At 38.3% G+C, this 20,721-nt stretch overlaps 1 protein-coding gene across 4 annotated transcripts in view; it reads right to left on the reverse strand.

The window, feature by feature from the left end:
- slc66a2 (solute carrier family 66 member 2) overlaps positions 1 to 20,721 on the reverse strand; it is a 73,559-nt gene that overhangs the window by 13,807 nt on the left and 39,031 nt on the right. For 2 of the 4 annotated variants that reach the window (XM_003219734.4, XM_003219735.4), the window contains one exon: positions 14,960 to 15,176. The exons of 1 other annotated variant lie outside the window; for it this stretch is intronic. In XM_003219734.4, coding sequence (XP_003219782.2) covers positions 14,960 to 15,176 — 217 coding nt within the window. Of the gene's footprint in view, positions 1 to 14,959; positions 15,177 to 19,262; positions 19,284 to 20,721 lie in introns of all 4 variants that reach the window. One more of the 4 variants, XM_016992919.2, reaches the window with a different exon arrangement.

Consider the following 20,721-nt stretch of genomic DNA (forward strand, 5'->3'; position numbering starts at 1 on the left):
CAGTCCAAAATGCAGGTGTGATTCTTCAGCACATGGCCGTAGGAAACCATATTTGTTCCCCTCCTCTACAGTAGCAGTCATAAGGAGGACACAGATGGAAACTGGTCTAATCTGTTGTGGTAATCATGTACTTCAAACCCTCTTACAAGCTAAGAGTAGCTCCTGAGCCTAAATGGGTTATCCACTATTCAAGGTATGGAAGTGATTTTCAGCCTCACATAAAGTTAGGATAGCTAAACTTCACATACACAATCCACCAAGGACAGTTATTTATGGCATTTAGGAGATTTTGATGAATAGCTGACAAGTCTGCATGTCTTACAAGCTGAATGGCACAGAGAATTCAGCAAACGGGGAGTTTCTTGTCTCAGTAACACAATAGCAAGAACAATTGCACCTGCAAACATCTTCCTACCTTAAGTGGACAAAGGAATCTTCTTGAAAATTGTCAGCCTTTTAAAAAGATCTTGCCTTTGCTGCATACATATTGCTAAAATATAACAGTATATTGGGTTGCTGTGAATCTTTCAGTTCATGTTCCAGAAGCTCTCTCTCCTGATGTTTTACCCACATCTGTGGCAGGCAACTTCTGAGGATGCCTGCCACAGATGTGGACGAAACGTCAAGAGAGAAAGCTTCTGGAACATGGCCATACAGCCCAAAGACTCACAGCAACCCAGTGATTCCGGCCATGAAAGCCTTCAACAGTACATTAACAGTATATTATTTCCTAAAACAAACTGCAGAGATAAAGACTTCAAATCCTTGATGAATCTCCTAACTTTCCTTTCTCTCACATATACACATATCAGTTGATAAATCTTTCACCTCAGGTGGATCATTACAAAAGTCTCTGCAACATCTAACTGTTCAAAATTGTATTAGTCTCAAACCTAAACACTTTACTTAGTTACAAGACTCCCCGTGGAAATGTCCCCATTATTACTGTCATTTATCTGCAATCTGAATGCTTATGATAGCTTTCCTTTGCCCTGAACTTTCATTTCCTTGAAGTTTCACATCATCTTTATTTGAATTTGCTACATTCAGTTAGAGATATGCTGTTATAACCAGAAAGAACTAAAACATTTGAAAAACAATGGTATCTTCAAATTCTACAGTGGTTTCTCTGCACAGAAGTGTACATAATATTTTAAGGAACAGATGTGGTTTCCTGGTGTAATTACATCCTTACTATAATAGACACCAGTGCTCACTTTACACACTCTACAATTAAAATCTCCAAACTTTCAGCGGGATATTTGTCAGTAGATGATTTATGAGTTTACATCAAGAATGTGCTCTAAGAATAGTCAGATGAATTCTTACACAAAAAAAGGGGGAGGCAGAATGGAGAAAAGAGAAGATGCAATTTCTGTAGTGGTGTAAGTCATGGAAACATCCCAAGTACCACTGATGGATATCAAAGCTCTTGTTTTTTAAAAAAAAACAGAAACCACTAGGAACAGCACTTAAAGAATACTCAGAACAAAGATTCATTTAGCTTAGCAAAGGCAAATATCCATTAATGCTTATCTAAACACATGACTTAATAAAAGCATTTATTAGTCACAAGAGGACATTTCATTGGAAGTCTACCTGGAAAATGCGTATCTGCCCTGCAGAATCTCTATTCTCCGTTAAAGACTGATAAGACGAATTTCAGTCGGATCAAGTAACCTCATTTATAGTATGTGGTCACAAGCCAAACCCCTATGAGGTACATCTACACATACAGCTCCACAAGAGCAGGGTCATCCTAGCATTGCAATGATGAAAACTTAGGAATCCATCCATGACTTAGGATGCATCTAGACTGTAGAATGAATGCAGTTTGACCACACTTTAACTGCCATGACTCAAAGCTATGGAATAACACCAGCATTCTTTGGCAAAGAAGGCTAAAGACCTTGTAAAACAACAACCTCTCGCATTCCATAGCACTGAGCTATGGCAGTTAAAATGGGGTCAAACTATATTAATTCTATAGTGTAAATGCACCCTTACGCATGTGCAATTGTGCTTGCAAAAATAATTTCCCTACTCTAACATTTGGCAGCTCTTTCCCTAGGAAATTGTGCACAAAGAACTGAAGAACCCTGCTGAATGTGATGGGATGTGGTGTAGAACTATCCCATAAAACCAAATTCTGTGAGCAGATTTCTTCCATCATCATATGGCAAATCCTGGATTCAACCCCTTAGATCAGTGGTTCTTAACCTGTGGGTCCCTAGGTGTTTTGGCCTACAATGCCCAGAAATCCCAGCCAGTTTATCAGCTGATAGGATTTCTGGGAGTTGAAGGCCAAAACATCTGGAGACCCACAGGTTGAGAACCCCTGCCTTAGATATATACAAGGACTTTGGGCAAAACAGATTTCCTGTACTGAAATATTTTGACCAACCCTTTCTATGACCTCTGAGTGAACTGAAGTGTTTGCATCAGGAGGTCACACAGACACAAATGCAAGTTAACTTGTGCATATAAAATCTAAAAAACATGAAATTAGTTCTACAACTGAAGGCTCTTCCAGATCGGCAACTCATGTTCGTTTGTGTCACACCATTTAACATCACCATTCTTGCTTGCTCTGTGTCACTCCTAGGCACTTGCTTGTCCAAAAGCTGCAGGCACATTTAGGGACATTCAAGGCACATTCAAGTTCATTGTAGGTGTGACATAGGTTGTGGCAGGATTGAGGGGGTGTATCTAATACTCTCCATTCCCTTCCCATTTTGTCTCTGGGTGCACTTCCTTATCCACAATGCTCCCTTAAATTAAAATATATACCGTATATACTCAAATATAAGTCAAGGCACCTAATTTCACCCCCAAAAACTGGGAAAACGTATTGACTTGAGTATAAGACAAGGGTGGGAAATGCAGCAGCTACTGGTAAATTTCAAAAATAAAAATAGATACCAATAAAATTACATTAATTGAGGCATCAGTAGGTTAAATATTTTTGAATATTTACATAAAACTGTAATTTAAGATAAGACTGTCCAACTCTGATTACCTATATAATCCGAGTATAAGCCAACCCAAATATAAGCCGACCAGGGCCCTCACTCAAATATAAGCTGAGAGGGGCTTTTTCAGCCCTATAAAGGGGCTGAAAAACTCAGCTTATACATTAGTATATACAGTATATAACTTTAGAAATAAACCACAACAGTGTTTCTGTGCATTACAAATATTACATGTTAGAACTATGCCTATGACATCAGTTTTTAAAAGGTGCCTTTTAATTTGGAAAAGAACAGGAAACAGCCTAACAAATCATGCAATTTGTCATTAGAGTCAGGAGAAAAGACTTTAAGCACAGTGTGAAATACTCCCATGTCCTGCCACATGTTCTCCATTTAGGATCTGTGAAAAAGACCACTAATATCACCTTTTCACTGTCACATCTCAGGAGCATTAGTTCTGATTTTTAAAATCACTTTTACTCTTTGCCTCATGGTCGTAGCAGAGATAAATTTTGCACCATGTACATGCTACATTTTACTCAGGGTGGCTTGCTGTAAAATTTCTCATCAAATGCAATTTGACCCATATGGTCATGCTCAACTACCTCTATGGGAGATTTCTACAGAACAACATCTACATCATTAAATACTTCATTGTATCTGATAAAGTTGACTCTAGTGATGAAGACAAATAACGGAATAATTGTGTTTGTTTTGAAAGTGTTACAAGGATCCTATTGACTGTGATGGTATGATTTCACTATAGCAAGTACCAGTAAATGACATTACCATCATACAAGGCAGGACTGAATCCAGAATACAAGCTAGTGCAAGGAAAACGATATCAAAGAATCTGTTAGAAATTGTAAACATGATTCCAGATTAGTAGTAATGCAATTAGTTCCGGTATTTTTATTAATAGGATACATTTCACAAGTGCTAAGAGTATATGAGTATTTTAAAGTCAGATCTATTAAGTTTGTGCTTAAAATACAGAATTCCTGGAGAAGAATCAGTGCCTTTTTAAAGGCAGATGGTATACAACTTTGGTCAGCCATTAGGAGTTCTAAATTTGAAACTCATTCCAGCATGCCTGCATGCACAACCTCTGGAAGGAATGTCTTATGTCACTTTACAGCAATCTCTCTGGCATTACAGCAGCACTGAGAACCTCAAGAGGAAGCAATATGTCTAGCCCTCATCTATCACAAAACCCAGTTAACTGGAATTGGGAAGGAAGAGCTTCAGCGTCTATTTTTGGAACTTTGGCATGAAGCAGAAACTATATCCCCGAGTGAATGAATAACATAATATGAGAGGTTTGTTACAGCCAGCTTTGGAGCTGGGTGGAAATGTATGTATAACCCTCCAATAACAACATATGGTGGAAATTGCACAGAGAAAGATAATCCTGAGCAAACTCTGTGTCGTATTCCTGAAGCAAACACATCATCTTCTTGGAATGTGTCCATCAGTGAGGGACTTATTTTTGAATAGAATTAAGGTCAAACTCATTCAATCAAAAGGTGTGTACAGGCTGCCAAGATCCTGACCTACATGGCCATTTCTCGGAGCAGTTTTTAAAAGTATCAAACATGATTGTAGCCCCTCAATTATGGAATGCCTTGCCAGGGGAAACTCGAACCACCCGAGACTTACTTGCCTTTCAGAAAGCCTGCAAAACCTTGCTCTTCCGACAAGCGTTCAATGGGTGAAAAACTCGGGGCTATGTCTGTTTTTATTGTTGCTTTTATTGTTGTTTTTATTGTTTTTATTGTTATTTTAAAGCCAAGTGTGTTGTTTTAATCTATATTTGTAAACCGCTCCGAGCCAAACTGGGAGTAGTGGTATATAAGTTTAATAAATAAATAAAAAATAAATACATTTAAAAATTCTTGCAATGTCAGGGCAATCTCTTATTTCAGAGTTTTTCCCCAGTGCTGCACAACACAAACAAGTGTCATTTCACCCAATCAGCTAACCATAGTAGGGTATCAAACAGCAACTTACTCAAAGGATAACATGTAAAGCACACTTTTAGGCACTAGCAAGCTTGGTAACACAGTTTTATTGTTAACTGTCTACACTTCAGGCTCATGGTTGTTAACTTCTGTCATTTTCAGCTTTTGGTGACTCTATGAATCAGAGACCTCTAAGTCACCCTATCATGAACAGCCCTACTCAGGTCTTCCAGATTCAAAGCAATGGCTTCCTTGACTGAGTCTATCAATCTGGAATGTGGTCTTCCTCTTTTCCTACAGCCTTCGACCTTATCAGACTTTATTCTCTTTTCTAGTGAGCTGCATCTTTTCAGAATACGCCCAAAATACAACAGTTTCAAGTTAGTCATCTTGGGTACTTGATTTCCTCTAGAACCCATTTATTTGTCCATAGTATCTCTAGAACTCTTCTCCAACACCACATTTCAAATGAGCTGATTTCTTGCTTGGCCATTTCTTCACTGTCCAGCTTTCATGACCATACTTAGAAATGAGAAATAGGATGGCACAAACAATCCTAACTTTAAATGATATATCTTTACAGTTCGGGATCTTCTCTAGTTTCTTCATAGTTGCCCTTCCAAGTTTTAGTCTTCTTCTGATTTCTTGACTGCAGTCTCCACTCTGATCAATGACTAAGCCAAGGTAATGAAAATCTTGAATTATTTGAATGTCTTCATTGTCTACTTTGAAATTATGTAAGCCATCAGTGGCTGTTATTTTTGTTTTCTTGATGTTTCTTAATGGGTGTTCCTGCATGGCAGGAGGTTGAATTGGATGGCCCTTGTGGTTTCTTCCAACTAAACTCTCTTCCAACCTGCCTTTGCTCTTTAGCCTATCATTTTTGAATAAATAGTTATCCCAAATCTTGGTCATTTTTGGCTGGTTGTATGGTTCATCTACATATCTTTAATTGTTGATGTTCCTTCCTCCAATTTTCATACCTCCGTCCTCCGAGGCTAATCTTGTTTTAAATATAATCAGCAAATAAATTAAACAATAATAAAATGCACCCTGACCCCTCACTAATTGGAAACATTATGTTTCTCCATATTCTGTTCTAACGGTAGCCTCTTGTCCCGAGTATAGTCAAACGTTGTGGCACATTCAAATATTCCATACTTAATTTGCCTTGAGAATACGGGCCAGGGTCTCATACTACATACATTGGGCACATTTTGATAACAGCAGCACTTCCTTGCCCAGAGTCACTGTCATGGACATTTTGACAGCATATAGATGCCTCACATGACTACAGTGGTTCATGTGCATAATACCAATGAAAGGTAAAATGGATTTATGCATAAAAACACGCAAATTTAATCTCTTGTCCACAGAAGACCTAGGTATTCTTTTTATTCACAGGGACACTTAGGAAACTAACAGCACAATAAAATTCTCATTATTTCTATTCTGGAATTCTACAAACAATTTAATAAAAGGTTATTATTGCTTGGGGGAATAATTCTTGCAGAAGAAAGGTCATACTAGAAATCCCTATTATTAATAAAAAATATTTAATCCTCCTGCAATCCCCTCTAGAAAATATGAATTTATAATACTAATAAAATATTTAAACTCTTCATTCAATTTAGCTGAGATATTGTCAATGATTCATATCTTTGTCTTATTATACCACCTCAATGGTCTGTCTGTGCTATTTAAATATTAGACAGTTTTCAATTACAGCAGCTACTACTATGGAGGTTTTCTCTTCTTCTCATAAATAAAAATATATATTAAAGATCTCCCAGTGCAACTTCAATACTCCCCAAAGCCTAAATCAATGGTCTTAAAATACAATAGTTTCACATCCAAGCAGAGAAAATATTCTTTGTTAATTTCCATGCCTTAATCACACCCTTCAGCAAGAGCAAGCTTTTGGTACATTAAGCACCAGGGAGCTATAAAACCCAACAAATACATTTTTCCTCCATTGTTTCTCTCTTGCTCTATCCCCATCATCACACACTAGGGTACTTCCCAGAAAGCACTGCTTTCAAAGAGCTATTTGTAGCTCTAGTCTAAACCCTGTATAATATCACTAACCTAAAGTTTAAGCAGTTGCTTGTTTAGAGAATGTAACACACAAGCATGCTCAGAAGACCAATGTTACTAACGGATAGAGGAACAACGGTGACATTTTCAGGTTGCCATTCTCTACGGGGTAAAAGGGTTCCAAGAAGCCAGTCCCTGATATGGATGCTATTTGGCCAAGGGACTGTAAAAGCACAACCTCCATGCTTTATATGGGCAGCAAAAGCTCTAACTCATTAGTTTTGGTATTTGAGCTTTTAATATAGGAGTCTGTTTTCTGGAACTCTATACACAACTGCTCTCACAAGCACTTGGGGAATCTCCTGGATGCCTCCGTTGGCCAGCACCATAACTCCTTCTCTCTACTTTTAAATTACTACAGTCAGTTGTTCAAAACTTCATCCAGGTTTCAAGACCCTTCCTTTGTCTCTCCCTTCCTTACCTTCTCAACTCCAAACCTCATCTGGAGTTTTTACCCCTAATTTTGTGGTGATAAGGTGGGGAAAGAAGAGATGAAGGAAAGGGCTTAAAACTCAGATAAGACGTCGTGATGAGAAGCTGAGGAAGAGTATTGGGGTCTGAGTGTGTTGGCAGCATATTCCACTGTCAAATTGTTTTAACCATCAGGAAGTTCATCCTAATGTTTAGGTGGAATCTCCTTTCCTGCAGTTTGAATCCATTGCTCAGTGACCTAAACTGAAGAGCAGCAGAAGACAAACATGCCCTCTCCTCAATACGTCTTCTTCTCAAATATTTAAACATGGCTATCATATCCCCTCTCAACCTTCTCTTTTTCAAACTAAACATAACCAGATTCCTAAACTGTTCCTCATAGGGCCTGACTTCCAGATTTTTGGCTCTTTGAGTGGCCCTCTTCTGTATACTGTATGTTCCAGCTTGTCAATATTCTTCTTGAATTGTGTTGCCCAGAACTGGACACAGCATTCCTACTGAAAGAATTGTTGGTCCATCTTACCAAATATGATTTATGTCCTGACTGGCTGCATATTTCCAGGACCTCAAAGAATGGTTTTTCTCATCACCTGCAACCCTGGTGCTCCTTTGAACTGAAAATGCTAGGAACTGAACCTGAGATCTTTTGGATGCAAAGCTTGTGTTCTACAACTGAGCCATCTCTTCTGGACATGTAGTGTCTATCTTTTCCCCCAAACAGTGACTAGGATTTTTAAAGGATCCTTTTGAAAGCTGGTTGCATTCATGCCTCTTTTGAATATAGAACTGCCCAACCGCCACTATAAGGAAACTATCATAATTGCAAAAATATTCACATTTAATTTTGGTCCATTTTCAGGCTGATGTAATGAAAGTGTATCAAAAATAACAAAGAATAAAGGGAGACAATTCCAGCCACCAAATTTTCCTGCCAAGAAACATTAAAACCTCTCTTACCCATGACTCATTTGCTTCTGCTAGTGTACTCATTCATAACCATAGCCCATTCATCAACACCAGTATGGCATTTAGTGATTAAAATTGTGTATGTGTGTGTGTTTTTCTATGTGTGTCTTCTTCCCTGCCCCAACAGTGAGGCATTTCTGGGACCAATTTCCATGCTGAAGCTCTCAACAGTGTGAATCGAAAGTAACCACAAGAGTTCCAGAAAAGAATGATTTAAGTGATCTGGATATACATGCACAGAGAGAGATTAAACCCCAACAGCTTTGGAAATTATACTGAAACTGCAGCACACCCACAAAGTACATCTTACCTCAAGCAGTTTTTAAATGCAGTTATGTTCTCGCACTTAGTTAATGGAGTTTTTCTCCTTACACATGTTCAGTAAACCATGGAGGATCTTTGAAACTAAAGTTTCATACAGAATGTCAAAGATCCAGTTTTCTTTCCTTAGGTTCAACACTAAGCAGTCAGGGTTCCATCAAGAACAAATCAAACCATTGAATGTTGTCAGACACAGCTTCTGATATTTGTATATATAGTATTACAAGCTCAGTTGCCAGGTCCCAAATCCCTATCAATAATTAGCCATAACACAATGCTTTAAAATGGCTACATATTGATAACCATTTGGGAAAGGGCTTTATCCCCTGAAAATATCAAAACACATATAAAGCCATGATCTTGTTCTAAATGATTCTCTATCCACTTTTTAAAAAGTCAACCAACTACAAAAGGGAAAAGTCACAATCACATGTTAAAAACACCCAAATAAGCTCCATGGGGCTCATACAAGGAGACGTGTTTCTTCAAATAACTCATCTCAAGGCTTTATGGGTCAAAATCAGATTTTTTAAATTGTGTCTGGAAGAGACTGTCAATCAACGGAGATGCTGCAACGGAGATGTGCCAACTTGGCCACAGCTCTTTGAGCCAAGTGAAGTATTTGAACACTTTTCAAAAGCAGCCTCCCACAAGGAGCACATTATAATAACCCAAATGGGATGTGAACAGGCCATATATCACTGTAGCCAGATCTGACATCTCCAGAAATGGGCCAATTTGGTACACTGGCTTTAACTGTGCAAAAGCTGAAACCTGAGCTTCCAGGCGCAGAGGTAAATTTACTCCCCCAAACTGCGAACCCATGATTTTAGAGGGAGTGTCACTCCATCTAACAGTGAAGAGAAGGGAATTAAAGATGAAGAGGATTTGATGCTGGAAGGGCACTTTGAAGGGGACGCTCAACTTTGGGCTATATATTCCCTTTTCTCAGATGTCACAAGTCTTACTATCTGTTAACATGGCATAACTCTGAAAATGACACATTTCTTTCCTAGCTCTTTTAATCAGATGATGTTGAAGAAATTAAACATAGTCTAATCATTAATCATAAATTGAATTCTTCTTTATAAAACAATTAGCTTCTATTAAAATACTCATTTATAATAAGAATCGACTGGTGACTTACTAGAGTCCTGAACTGAATAAAAATTAAGTAATTCTTCCCTTAACAGATTGTGCTAATGTGCTATTCTGGGACAGCTAGAACTTCAAGCCAAGATTAGATGGTCATTAATAGAATTCAATATTCACTGCCTAAATTCTCTGCTCTGAACATATTCTACAACCAAAGAGAGCTGCTCTTACAATAGCAACTGCAATGTAGATGGGGTGGAATAAGCTTATAGCAACTAAGGTTTCATTTAACAGATACTAAGACAACTATCTAAATGACTGTGACTATCTGAATTACCTTGGCAGGTCTCGCTATAAGTATCAATGTCTAAAACACCTGATGTTCACAATACATTTCATATCTATTTATCTATCTATTCTCTTATTGCTGTTGTCATATGCATTAGGAATTCTCTGACAACTATAGAATCATAGAGTTGGAAGAGATCTTGTGGGCCATCCAGTCCAACCCCCTGCCAAGAAGCAGGAAAATCTCATTCAAAGCACCCCTCAAAAGATGACCATCCAGCCTCTGCTTAAAAGCCTCCAAAGGCGCCTCCACCACAGTCTGGGGCAGAGAGCGCCACTGATGAACAGCTCTCATAGTTAGGAAGTTCTTCCTAATGTCCTCCCTATGACTTCTCCTCAAATATTTATATATGGCTATCATGTCTCCTCTTAGCCTTCTCTTCTGCAAGCTAAACATGCCCAGCTCTTTAAGCCGCTCCTCATAGGGCTTGTTCTCCAGACCCTTGATCATTTTATTCGCTCTCCTCTGGACACATTCCAGCTTGTCAACATCTCCCTTCAACTGCGGTGCCCAGAATTGGACACAGTATTCCAGGTGTGGTCTGACCAAAGCAGAATAGACGGGTAGCATGACTTCCTTGAATCTAGATACTATGTACTTCTATTTATGCAGGCCAAAATCCCATTGGCTTTTTTGCCATCGCACATTCTATAATAATTTTTCATAGTTATAACCCACCCTTCCTCAATGGTATTCATAACAGCATGTATGCCCTCCCCACAATTTTATCCTCATGACTCCTCCTTGGTGTTAAGTGGAGAGTCACTTCAGTACTTTAATCCAGCCTTCCTTAATCAGAACTTCATACCACTGTTATTGTAGAGTCTGACACAGAAGTGTTCAATGTACCATCTGGTCAGATTTGTTGGGATCAGCTCCAATTATTGCATGATGTAGACAAGATACTTGAATTAGCCAATCCCACCATATGAAGATTGGTCTTTGCCTTTTTTGGCTAATAAAATCTAATAGAAGTGGATTGTTCACCTAGGTCCAAGAGACGGTAAATGCCTCAGTGTGCCAGGGAGAGGTGCCTTTTACTTAGAAAGAGGTGGTGGTGACATCTTCTAAAGAGGACCATTCTGGATCCAGATACTTGTAACATCTACTGCCCATTGACAATATTCCCCTTTGGAACTTGAGAATGTGGTGATTGGACAAAGTTTCAGAAGAAACTGGGTCAATTTCAGTCTGGTTTCAAACCAGAGTGCAATCCCATTTGCACTCACGGATTACAAGATGAGAGAAATATCACCTTGTTGAACGTCCTGCAGCTTTTGATACCACTTGTCATGATATCTTGCTAAATCATTAGACATGAATAGTTGACAATATGTTACAGTGGTTCTGTTTCTATCTGCAAGGTTTGCTCCAGACAGTAGCATTACAGGACTCCAGTCCTATGGTTGTTAAGCTGTGGGGTACCACAGAGCAAAACTGTGTCCCCCAAGCTTCTAGAAGAGGTCATAAGGGGTTTGGGGCGGAATGCCATAAATATGTGTTTGACACCAAGGTCTACTTCTTCTTGTTATCAATTAGATGAGGCTGTGTAGGTGCTGGATCAGGGCCTGGGGCCTGTAATAGGCTGGATGAGGTCCAATAAACTGAAGCTGAATCCTAATAAAATTGAGGCTCTGTTTAGAACTAGTTGAACAACCCACCCTAGATGAGATTAAACTCTCATTGAAGGAGCAGGTACATACCTTGGGAGTACTTTGAGATACATCTTTTTTCAAAATAATGGAAATGTGGAGAGGAAGAATTCCATTTAAGAGTTCTATCAAATGGCTTTTCCCATTGACAAAGCTCCAAATGTAACATTGCATAAATACATGAACACTCAAAACAGAAGGGGCAATTGTCAATCATGCTGGAAGACGAGTTGGAGATGAAAATAGCAAACTAGATGGACAACATGTTGCTTTTTTGCTTTTATCACTACCAATATAAGTCACTTTCCCTTTTCTAAAAGGGCTCTTGGGCTACCTGGGGTAACCAGTCTATAAAGCCACGCTTGAGCCTTAGGCATTTTTGTATTGAGCAAAACTTGTCAGTATCCATTGTAAATTGTACAGAAGAATCTCAGTTCATGACAAGGTTAGCCAGAGGCTTCTGTTCGTGCTGAGCTGGTGAAGGTGAATTCACAGTCCCTGTTGTATGTAAATCAATTCGATATGAAAGGTAGGGAGAGGAGACAGTTGTCCTCAGCTCAAAAAGATTTTGAACCACTGGAAGCAGTTGAGTAGGACCTAGCCTGGAAAACTTCTGCTACCTGACTGAACTAGGTCCATTGTGAATTTAAAAAATAAAAAACACTTAATTTTTTTCTGGAAAACATATGAAGCCATAAGAACATATTGCAAACAATTATCAGACCAAAAGTTATTTTCTTACAGTATTCTACAGCTAACATAATTCAAAGAGATGGGAAACTTATGCTTCTACTAGAAACTCACTTTAAAATATTAATTTTGTATCCTTATGTTTTTGTACTGCATAAAGAAACAAGCTGGCAAAGAGAATTTTACTGCACTTTTATTTAATAATGCATATGGAAAACTGAAAGGGTGTTACTGAGATCCCAACAGTGTTATTAAGAGAGATAAAAAGCATGAGGTTCCAAATACTGAAATGATGGAAAGGCATAATTCAAGACTGTGGAACGTGAAAGCAAAAGCCAAAACTCGAATTAGCACCAACTTGATGAAGAACTGACAGTAAAAAAAGTCACTCCTCCACATGCTATAGATATTATGTGTGGATGCAAAATTAAATGCTTAGGAAAAAACATGCAACTCAGTCAGTGCCAGTAAGGCTTCTGAATTCTTCTAAAAACTGCTGCAGGCATCATTGGTGGAGAGCAGAGGGATAAGCTTAAGACGTCACTTCAAAAACTGCTCTCTGACAGGCAAAAAAAAGTCTAAATGAGTAACAGAAATGTTCTAAAATAAAGTCTAGGAAGGAAAGAAACACTTGCATAAAATATTTTCTATAAGCAAACAGTCCCATATGTAACAATCTGATAGAAGTTGGCATACCTACAAGTGTTGCACAAAATGCATCACAATATTCTGAGCCTGGTCAAAAGTCTTGTCTAAGTCACTCAGGCTGTTTCAAACGTGACATTTGAAAAACACCAATAAAGTAATACAGACAGCATGTGAAGTAGGACCATCATATATAACTCTATTTGGCAGTGTGCAAGTAACTGTGTTTTCACTGGACATGTACACTGGGAATACATGCAGCAAAACAACACAAATGCAACCACCACAAAGAAGAACAGTCTGCATATGATTTTCATGCTTCTCATGCCTGGGCACTCTAACCAGACGATGCCCAGGAAAGGAAAAATGATGCTCATCATCCAAGTAATTGGTGGACGTCAAAGCAATACTGTCACACTCCTACACATTTTTTTCTGTTTCAAATTTGAATAATTAAGAGACAGAAAATTATTTTATGCAGGCAGGCGTGCAACATTTCTTGGAGCTCTGCATTTATCTGCATTTTTTAAAATGCCATGGACAGAGATAAGATGAATCAGTATCAGTTGTGAACAGGGAAATAGAAGACTTTTCCATAGATCGTTCACCAATGACTTCGAAATAATGATGAAACGCAGAGCTTCACTTTGTAAAGTTCTTCATGCATTCTGCTTATTCTATGTTATAATGATAATAAACTGATGGATTACATATATAATGCGGGCAAGGAGGAGACATTGCCAAGACATACCAATTTTGCAAAATACATTCACTATCCATATTTTCCATAGCATTTATTTCTTATGTTGTCTAATGCATGGCATTGGAAGTCTCAACCAACTCCATCACTCCCACCTATACTTCTGAAATTTTACTAGGCATTACCTTTGCAAATTCATGAGTATATCCAAAACTTTATTTTTGTACTAAAAGACACACATAATATCGGGATATCAGTGTGCTCAGTTGTCACAGATTTCCAAATTATATAAGTCTGCTCATGACACACCATATATTCACACATAAAGACACAAAGACCTTTTATTCAGACATACATTTGGCAACTGATCTCACTTGCTGAAGAACAGGCTTGCAAATGGATTGAGGTGGGATTTTCCTTTTTTGTGTGTGTCCTTTCTTTTAGTGGTTTCCGAATTGTGTTTCATTTTATAGAGATGCTTGTATTCATTTTCTATAATCACTCTATTTTATTCTAAATCTCATTCACATGGGAAATGCAGGATATACTTTCAATATAAATAAGTGCCATCATTCAATCCCACAAATTTGCCACCCTCCAACTGCTGCCATCCCCCTCTCTGTTCCTGTTCAAAAACAACTCCACAACCATTATTGGCTGTGAGAAACTACATCCTCAGCACCAGGTATTTGAATATGACCAGCTCACCAGAAAAAGACATCTGAAAGCATCAGAATAAGAGAAAAGATTGACAAGGCAGGTCCAAATGTCTGACTCTGAAGTAATGCCTGCACTTTGGATTTTTAAAAATTCAAGCTATAGAGGGTTGCATAACTGATGGATATGGAGAGTCGACTGTACATTATTTTAGCTCATCCACAGTATGATTTTCTCTCTAGAAAAAGGAGTTTATTTCAATGTGATGTCACTGTTTCCACCAAAATGCTGGAGTTGTGCCAGAACTATGGTTTCATTTTTATTTTTCAATCAAAGTAATTCTGGAATTGTTGCTGAAGGAAGACTAAGTGCTAAGACAGAGCCAAAAACCTAACTGAAATTATACATAAATAGAATCTTACCTCATTCCTTCAGTTGACCTATTCTGGTAGTTTCGGTAGAGCTGTGGGACACCCAGCATGGCTTCAGTGAATACAGCGAGGAAGCCAAGAGTTTCAACAAAGACCACTGAGTCAAGAGAAAGGTAAGTGATGTATCCTGTTACTCCAGTGAAAGCCAGGACACACTGCACATAATCTGTAAACTTGTTCCAGTGCCAGAAGTAGTTCAAGTCAAAATCTGAAAGACAACGTTTATAGATAACAATCAAGGTAATTCATGTAGTACTGTACACATTTTTAAAAAGAGGAAAGAATAATATTAGATCATTTGGACAGTGTGAGATGGAAGACAAATCGAGAAAGTAACACAAACATTTATAATAATTGCACAGACAAAGTTAGCAACAATGCTAGTAGTAAGAAGTAGTGATGCTGGTGGAAATCAACCATATTGTAAAGGCTAAAAGTGAAACAACGCTCACAGTATATTGTAAGGCTTCAGAATGTAGATACTGTGTTTGGATATCTACATTACACAATGAGCAAATGAAAGCTTCAGGCTCACACCATCTTTCCTCCTCACATTCAACTTGATGAATGGTGCAGTTCCGTTTGCCACTGCATGTGAACTTGTTGAATAATGTTAACACAAGCCACAGTTTTCTCAGTTCCATTGCCATTAATAACAATTAAAGAGCTACCATGTGCAAAAAGTGCAAGATGATGCATATGATGACAGAACACTGTGTTACATTTTGTCTGGAAAACTTAACATGATTCCAACCATCACTCAGAATAAAATATAGCCATGCTTTTGATTCTGAGTTGGCCCTCTATTCATGAAAGAAGTCTAATTCAGTAATGTCAGAAGGGCTGAGCCAACCTTTCCCTTCCTTTTCACACGAAACACCTTCTACCCTGCTACTGGGAGAGATCTCTCCAACCATCCAATGCAAATTTTTGAGTGATACTGGGAGCTGTAGACCAGTGTTTCCCAAACTGTGCTCCTCCAGATGTTTTGGACTTTAGTTTCCACAATTCCTAACAGTTGGTAAGGGGACCTGAAGTCCAAAATGCATAGAGTAGTAGTTTGAGAAACACTGCTGTAGAGAAATCTTGAAAAGGACTATTTTCTTTCTGCCAGCAGGAACACCTTAGGAGTAAGGTCGACTCATGAGTAAGGTAACTTAGGATCCAAAGCTTTCTTTACAGAAAATATAAGCAATGAACTGAAACAGAAGTCACTGAGTAAACACGGCACAGAGCATATGAATAAAACACAAAATCAAGACACTACTACAGAATTTAGAAAATCTCAAAGCTTATTCATGTGAAGATTCTCCCAGCTGTATTCTGATGATTCAGTCAACATGAAACACAGCTTATTCCTTACTCATAAATAGTGTGAATGCATCAGTAGTCTGGGACACTTAGGTGAAATGCTGCAAGTCTTCGGCAATAAGAAGATATGCTCCCTAAGATAGAACTGCTCATTTTTCTTTTTTATGGTACACTCTAGTGTACAATTCATACCTTTCTCTGTGGGGAACATAGCAAAACTGTCTACTTGGGCTAAGTTTCACAGGGGTAGAAAAATCAAAATGCATGAGTAATTTATAGTGAGGGAATCAGAATGATCTAATTTATGCTAAAAACAATCAAATTGATACTTTACTGTGCAATTAAACAGCTGCATTTTCTAAAAGGAGAAGTTTATTTTGGTACATACTGGTTGTTGGCTCTTTTTAGGGCATCAGCAATTCTTTTTTTCCAAAAGAATAAAGTAAATAATGTCATATTGGATACCAGAATTTATTTCACTCCTCCCTAATTCAGCTAAGCTCCTCTCAGATGACAACACCAGTATTTAACATCATCATATATAACAGGATGTGTTACGGAGGAGTTCTAAATAAGTCATGCTGTCTAAAGGCCTTGGGAAAGGCTTTTATATTATAACAAAGGAACAAACTTGTAAAACACTTACAAAAACTTTCAAAAACTTACAAGTCGTACTATCCATAGACCTTAGGAAAGTTTTCTATATTATAATAAAGGAATAAACTTATGAACTACCGCTTCAGAACGCCTATGAATTTAAAATATATTTAAAATCATTACTTTGGTCTACATTTGAGTGGATTGCCTATGGACATTTTGCCTAATCCCTCACTTCTGCAGTTATGATGGTCACCAACAAGGGACACATGCGCACACAGTAAGCCATGGTTAGTTGTTGATCTTGGTTTGTTGCTTAATCCATGGATTGCAAATGATCAAACAAATCATGGCCTGTGTCCCCCATTTCTGGTTTGCATACTGTAAAAATAAACTTTTACATTTTCTTCCTTTTCTATTTCCTTATATCTTCCTTTAAAAAATATATAGTAGAGTCTCACTTATCCAAGCTAAACAGGCCGGCAGAAGCTTGGATAAGCGAATATCTTGGATAATAAGGAGGGATTAAGGAAAAACCTATTAAACATCAAATTAGGTTATGATTTTTTACAAATTAAGCACTAAAACTTCATGTTATACAACAAATTGGACATAAAAGTAGTTCAATACACAGTAATGTTATGTTGTAATTACTGTATTTATGAATTTAGCACCAAAATATCACGATATATTGAAAACATTGACTTCAAAAATGGCTTGGATTATCCAGAGACTTGGATAAGCAAGGCTTGGATAAGTGAGACTCTACTGTACTTGCATTCCAGAGAACCCAGAATAAAGCAAGAGTGAAGCACTATATTTTTGAATGCCTACATTATTTTTGCTTATAATAGCAATTTCCTTCATTTCTTAAATTTCTGCTTTTTTCCTCTGCCAAAGATTATTATGTTCCCAACACTCATCTTCTCTCTTAATCCCCCCCAAGGGCTTTTGACCAAGGTGAAAGTTATCTAACAGAAACCATCTTCATTTATCTCTATGTCCTACACCAAGGGACTCGGGATCTAGGTACAGATATCCCAGATTTATTCAACCAAAAATTCGACTAAAGCAGGAAATCGTCAAAAGCCGCAGTGACGCAATGGGTTAAACCATTGTGAACTGCTGACCTGAAGGTTGGGTTGCTGACCTGAAGGTTGCCAGCTCGAATCTGCAAGACAGGGTGAGCTTCCGTCTGTCAGCTCTACCTTATGAGGACACGAGAGAAGCCTCCTAGTAACACATCCGGGTGTCTCCTGGGCAACGTCTCTGTAGACAGCCAATTCTCTTACAGCAGAAGTAACTTGCAGTATGTTTTCAAGTTGCTTCTGACACAATTAAAAAGATCAAAATGTGGAAGCTTATCTTTAAGATGCCTGGGGCAGTTTCTTGCACTCTTACTATGAGTGCAAGAAACTGGTGCAAACAATTAGAATACATGGGGTGGGAGGAAGAAAGAGTGATGGATGGAGAAGAAGTAGGCAGAATACGTGTGGGGGGCCAAATGAAGTATGCTTTTAAAACAACAATCTACACCTTTTTCCATGAGGAGTTTTCTGACTGGGTTAGGTTTTGAGGGGGACAAGATGGACAGAGTGAAGGGCACTAGTAGTTCTGGTGACTGTTGTAAGAATGGCTTCTCAAAAAGCAGACTGTCAAAAATGGGGGTGTGTCTGTATTTATTATGCTTAATACCGATAAAGGCTTAAATCCAATCACAAAATATCAGTGGGGCTCTTGAGCTACCTCTCCACCATGTTGTCCCTTCAATTATGAAAACTTACTCTGCAGTGTTTTCCAACTGCTCAGAAAATTTAATTGGGGTGCATGACACACACATCCACTTTTTTCTATAACATACAACAGAAGGTTAATGTGAATTTTCCAGGCTGTATGACCATGTTCCAGAGCATTTTCTGTTTCCTGGCGAAAACGTCAGGAGAGAATACTTCTGGAACATGGCCTGGAAAACCTATGAAAGCCTTTGACAACATATACAACAAATACATTTTAAAAAATCAACAAATTTCACAACAAATACCATCAACAGAAATAAAGATTTTCTCTTCAAATTAACACTCGGGCTCCACACAATCTTCTGATCTTCTTGCTGCCAGAATTCATCCCTTGATGCTGCTACAAAAATAGTTTTTGGCTGCCCAGCTCCATGCAGTCAAATGCCAATAAGCTCACCTGGGCCTTGACAGTCAAGACTGCAGTGGTGGAAGCAAAAAAGGTAAGGGCAGAGCTATTTCACTCGCTGAAACTTTGAGCAAAGGCTTTTTCTCTTGAACAGAGTATATATGACAAAGGAAGAATTTTGACCCAGCTTTTTAGAATAGGAAATAGAAAGAAATTAAATCTATAGAACAACAAAGGAACATACCTTTTATTCTTGGTGGAAACCCTATAATGCAAGAGCATGCTGTTACTGATGATGTGAAAAGCCATAATTCACAAGTTATTACCTATTTTTCCTAGACAGTAAAGGAAGCAGAACTCTGCTGCGATATTGCAGATACCAAGAATAATATTCACTCAGGTCATGTTTAAAATGTCTTTTTAAAAACACCTTACATGTATTTATTTTATCCTTGAAGTTCTGCATAGCTGAGCATCAGCTTTCACAGAACAGCTATAATGAAACTCCCCACAGCACCAGTTAACAGCTGGCTAGCTGGCACTAAAAAGGTTTCAGAAAGCAGAAAGCCAGACACTGTGTGCTTGTAATAGAAAACCAGGGATGGCAGTATGGTCTAGTACCAGTTTAATGGTTACCAAGTGGCTTGTGATGGCACTAATCAACACTCAACAAAGCAGTGTGAACCTATGGTTTCAAAAATAGAAACCACACTAAAAGAAAAAGCGCAAGACACTCAGAGAAGGGGTGTGTGAGTATGTAGAGCTCCGGAAATTTGTTTTCTGGACCACCAACTTCTAGAATCCCGCAACCAGTTTGGCCATACTGGCTGGGAGATTCTGGGCATTGGTAATCCAACAGCAACAATAAAAAGAAACTTTCCCCAAGTTCTAACGCAGTGGGACTGAAGTCTGCAAGATGGTGCAGTGATTTGAACGTTAGACTACAACTCTGGAGACCAGGACTCAATTCCCCGTTCGGCTATAAAAGTCTCGGCCACAGTATACAAAATATATTTTTGCACCTTAGAGATTAACTGAGAACAAAGTTGGAAATATAAGGTTTTGTAGACTATGTCTACTTTCTCAGATGTATCTAAGAAGCAGAATAAAGTTTGCTGGTCCCTGTGCCAATATTTGTACATGGAGCAGTATGTTGCTTTTTTTTTTGTGAGTGTCAGAAGAGACTTGAGAACACATGGCAAGTTGCTTTTGGTGTGAGAGAATTGGCTGTCTACTGAGATATTGTCCAAGGGACACCCAGATGTGTCATGTATCATGTTCAGAAGTTGGTGATGGAAGAGGTTAATGTAAGTCTTAGTTCTACAGGGCTGAGTAATCTGTAAATAGGAATTACAGGTGAAAGCAAGTAAGGGTGGAGGCATGCAAGAGATAGGTTGCAGCTGGGTTGTACTGGATATAAGGACCTTGCCTAGAGAATGATCTTTGGGGAGAAAGGTTTTTTTCCCAGGTTTGTGGATTTTTGGTATCCTGATTAGTCTCCTGAACTCTTGGAACCCTGGAACCTCTGGATTGGCAATTGGCTATGGTATAGATAGACACTTGTTCCTTGGATTTCACTCATTGAATTCTTGGTGTTTTACTATTGAACTAGACCTTTTTGGACTATGGTGTTTTCTTGTACCTGCATCAGCGTTTGCTATCAGTTTTGTTTTGATTCTGTGGCTGAGTGCTATCTTTATGTT

The sequence above is a fragment of the Anolis carolinensis genome, chromosome 4 (genome assembly GCF_035594765.1).
Source record: "Anolis carolinensis isolate JA03-04 chromosome 4, rAnoCar3.1.pri, whole genome shotgun sequence".
Taxonomy (NCBI): Eukaryota; Metazoa; Chordata; class Lepidosauria; order Squamata; family Dactyloidae; genus Anolis; species Anolis carolinensis.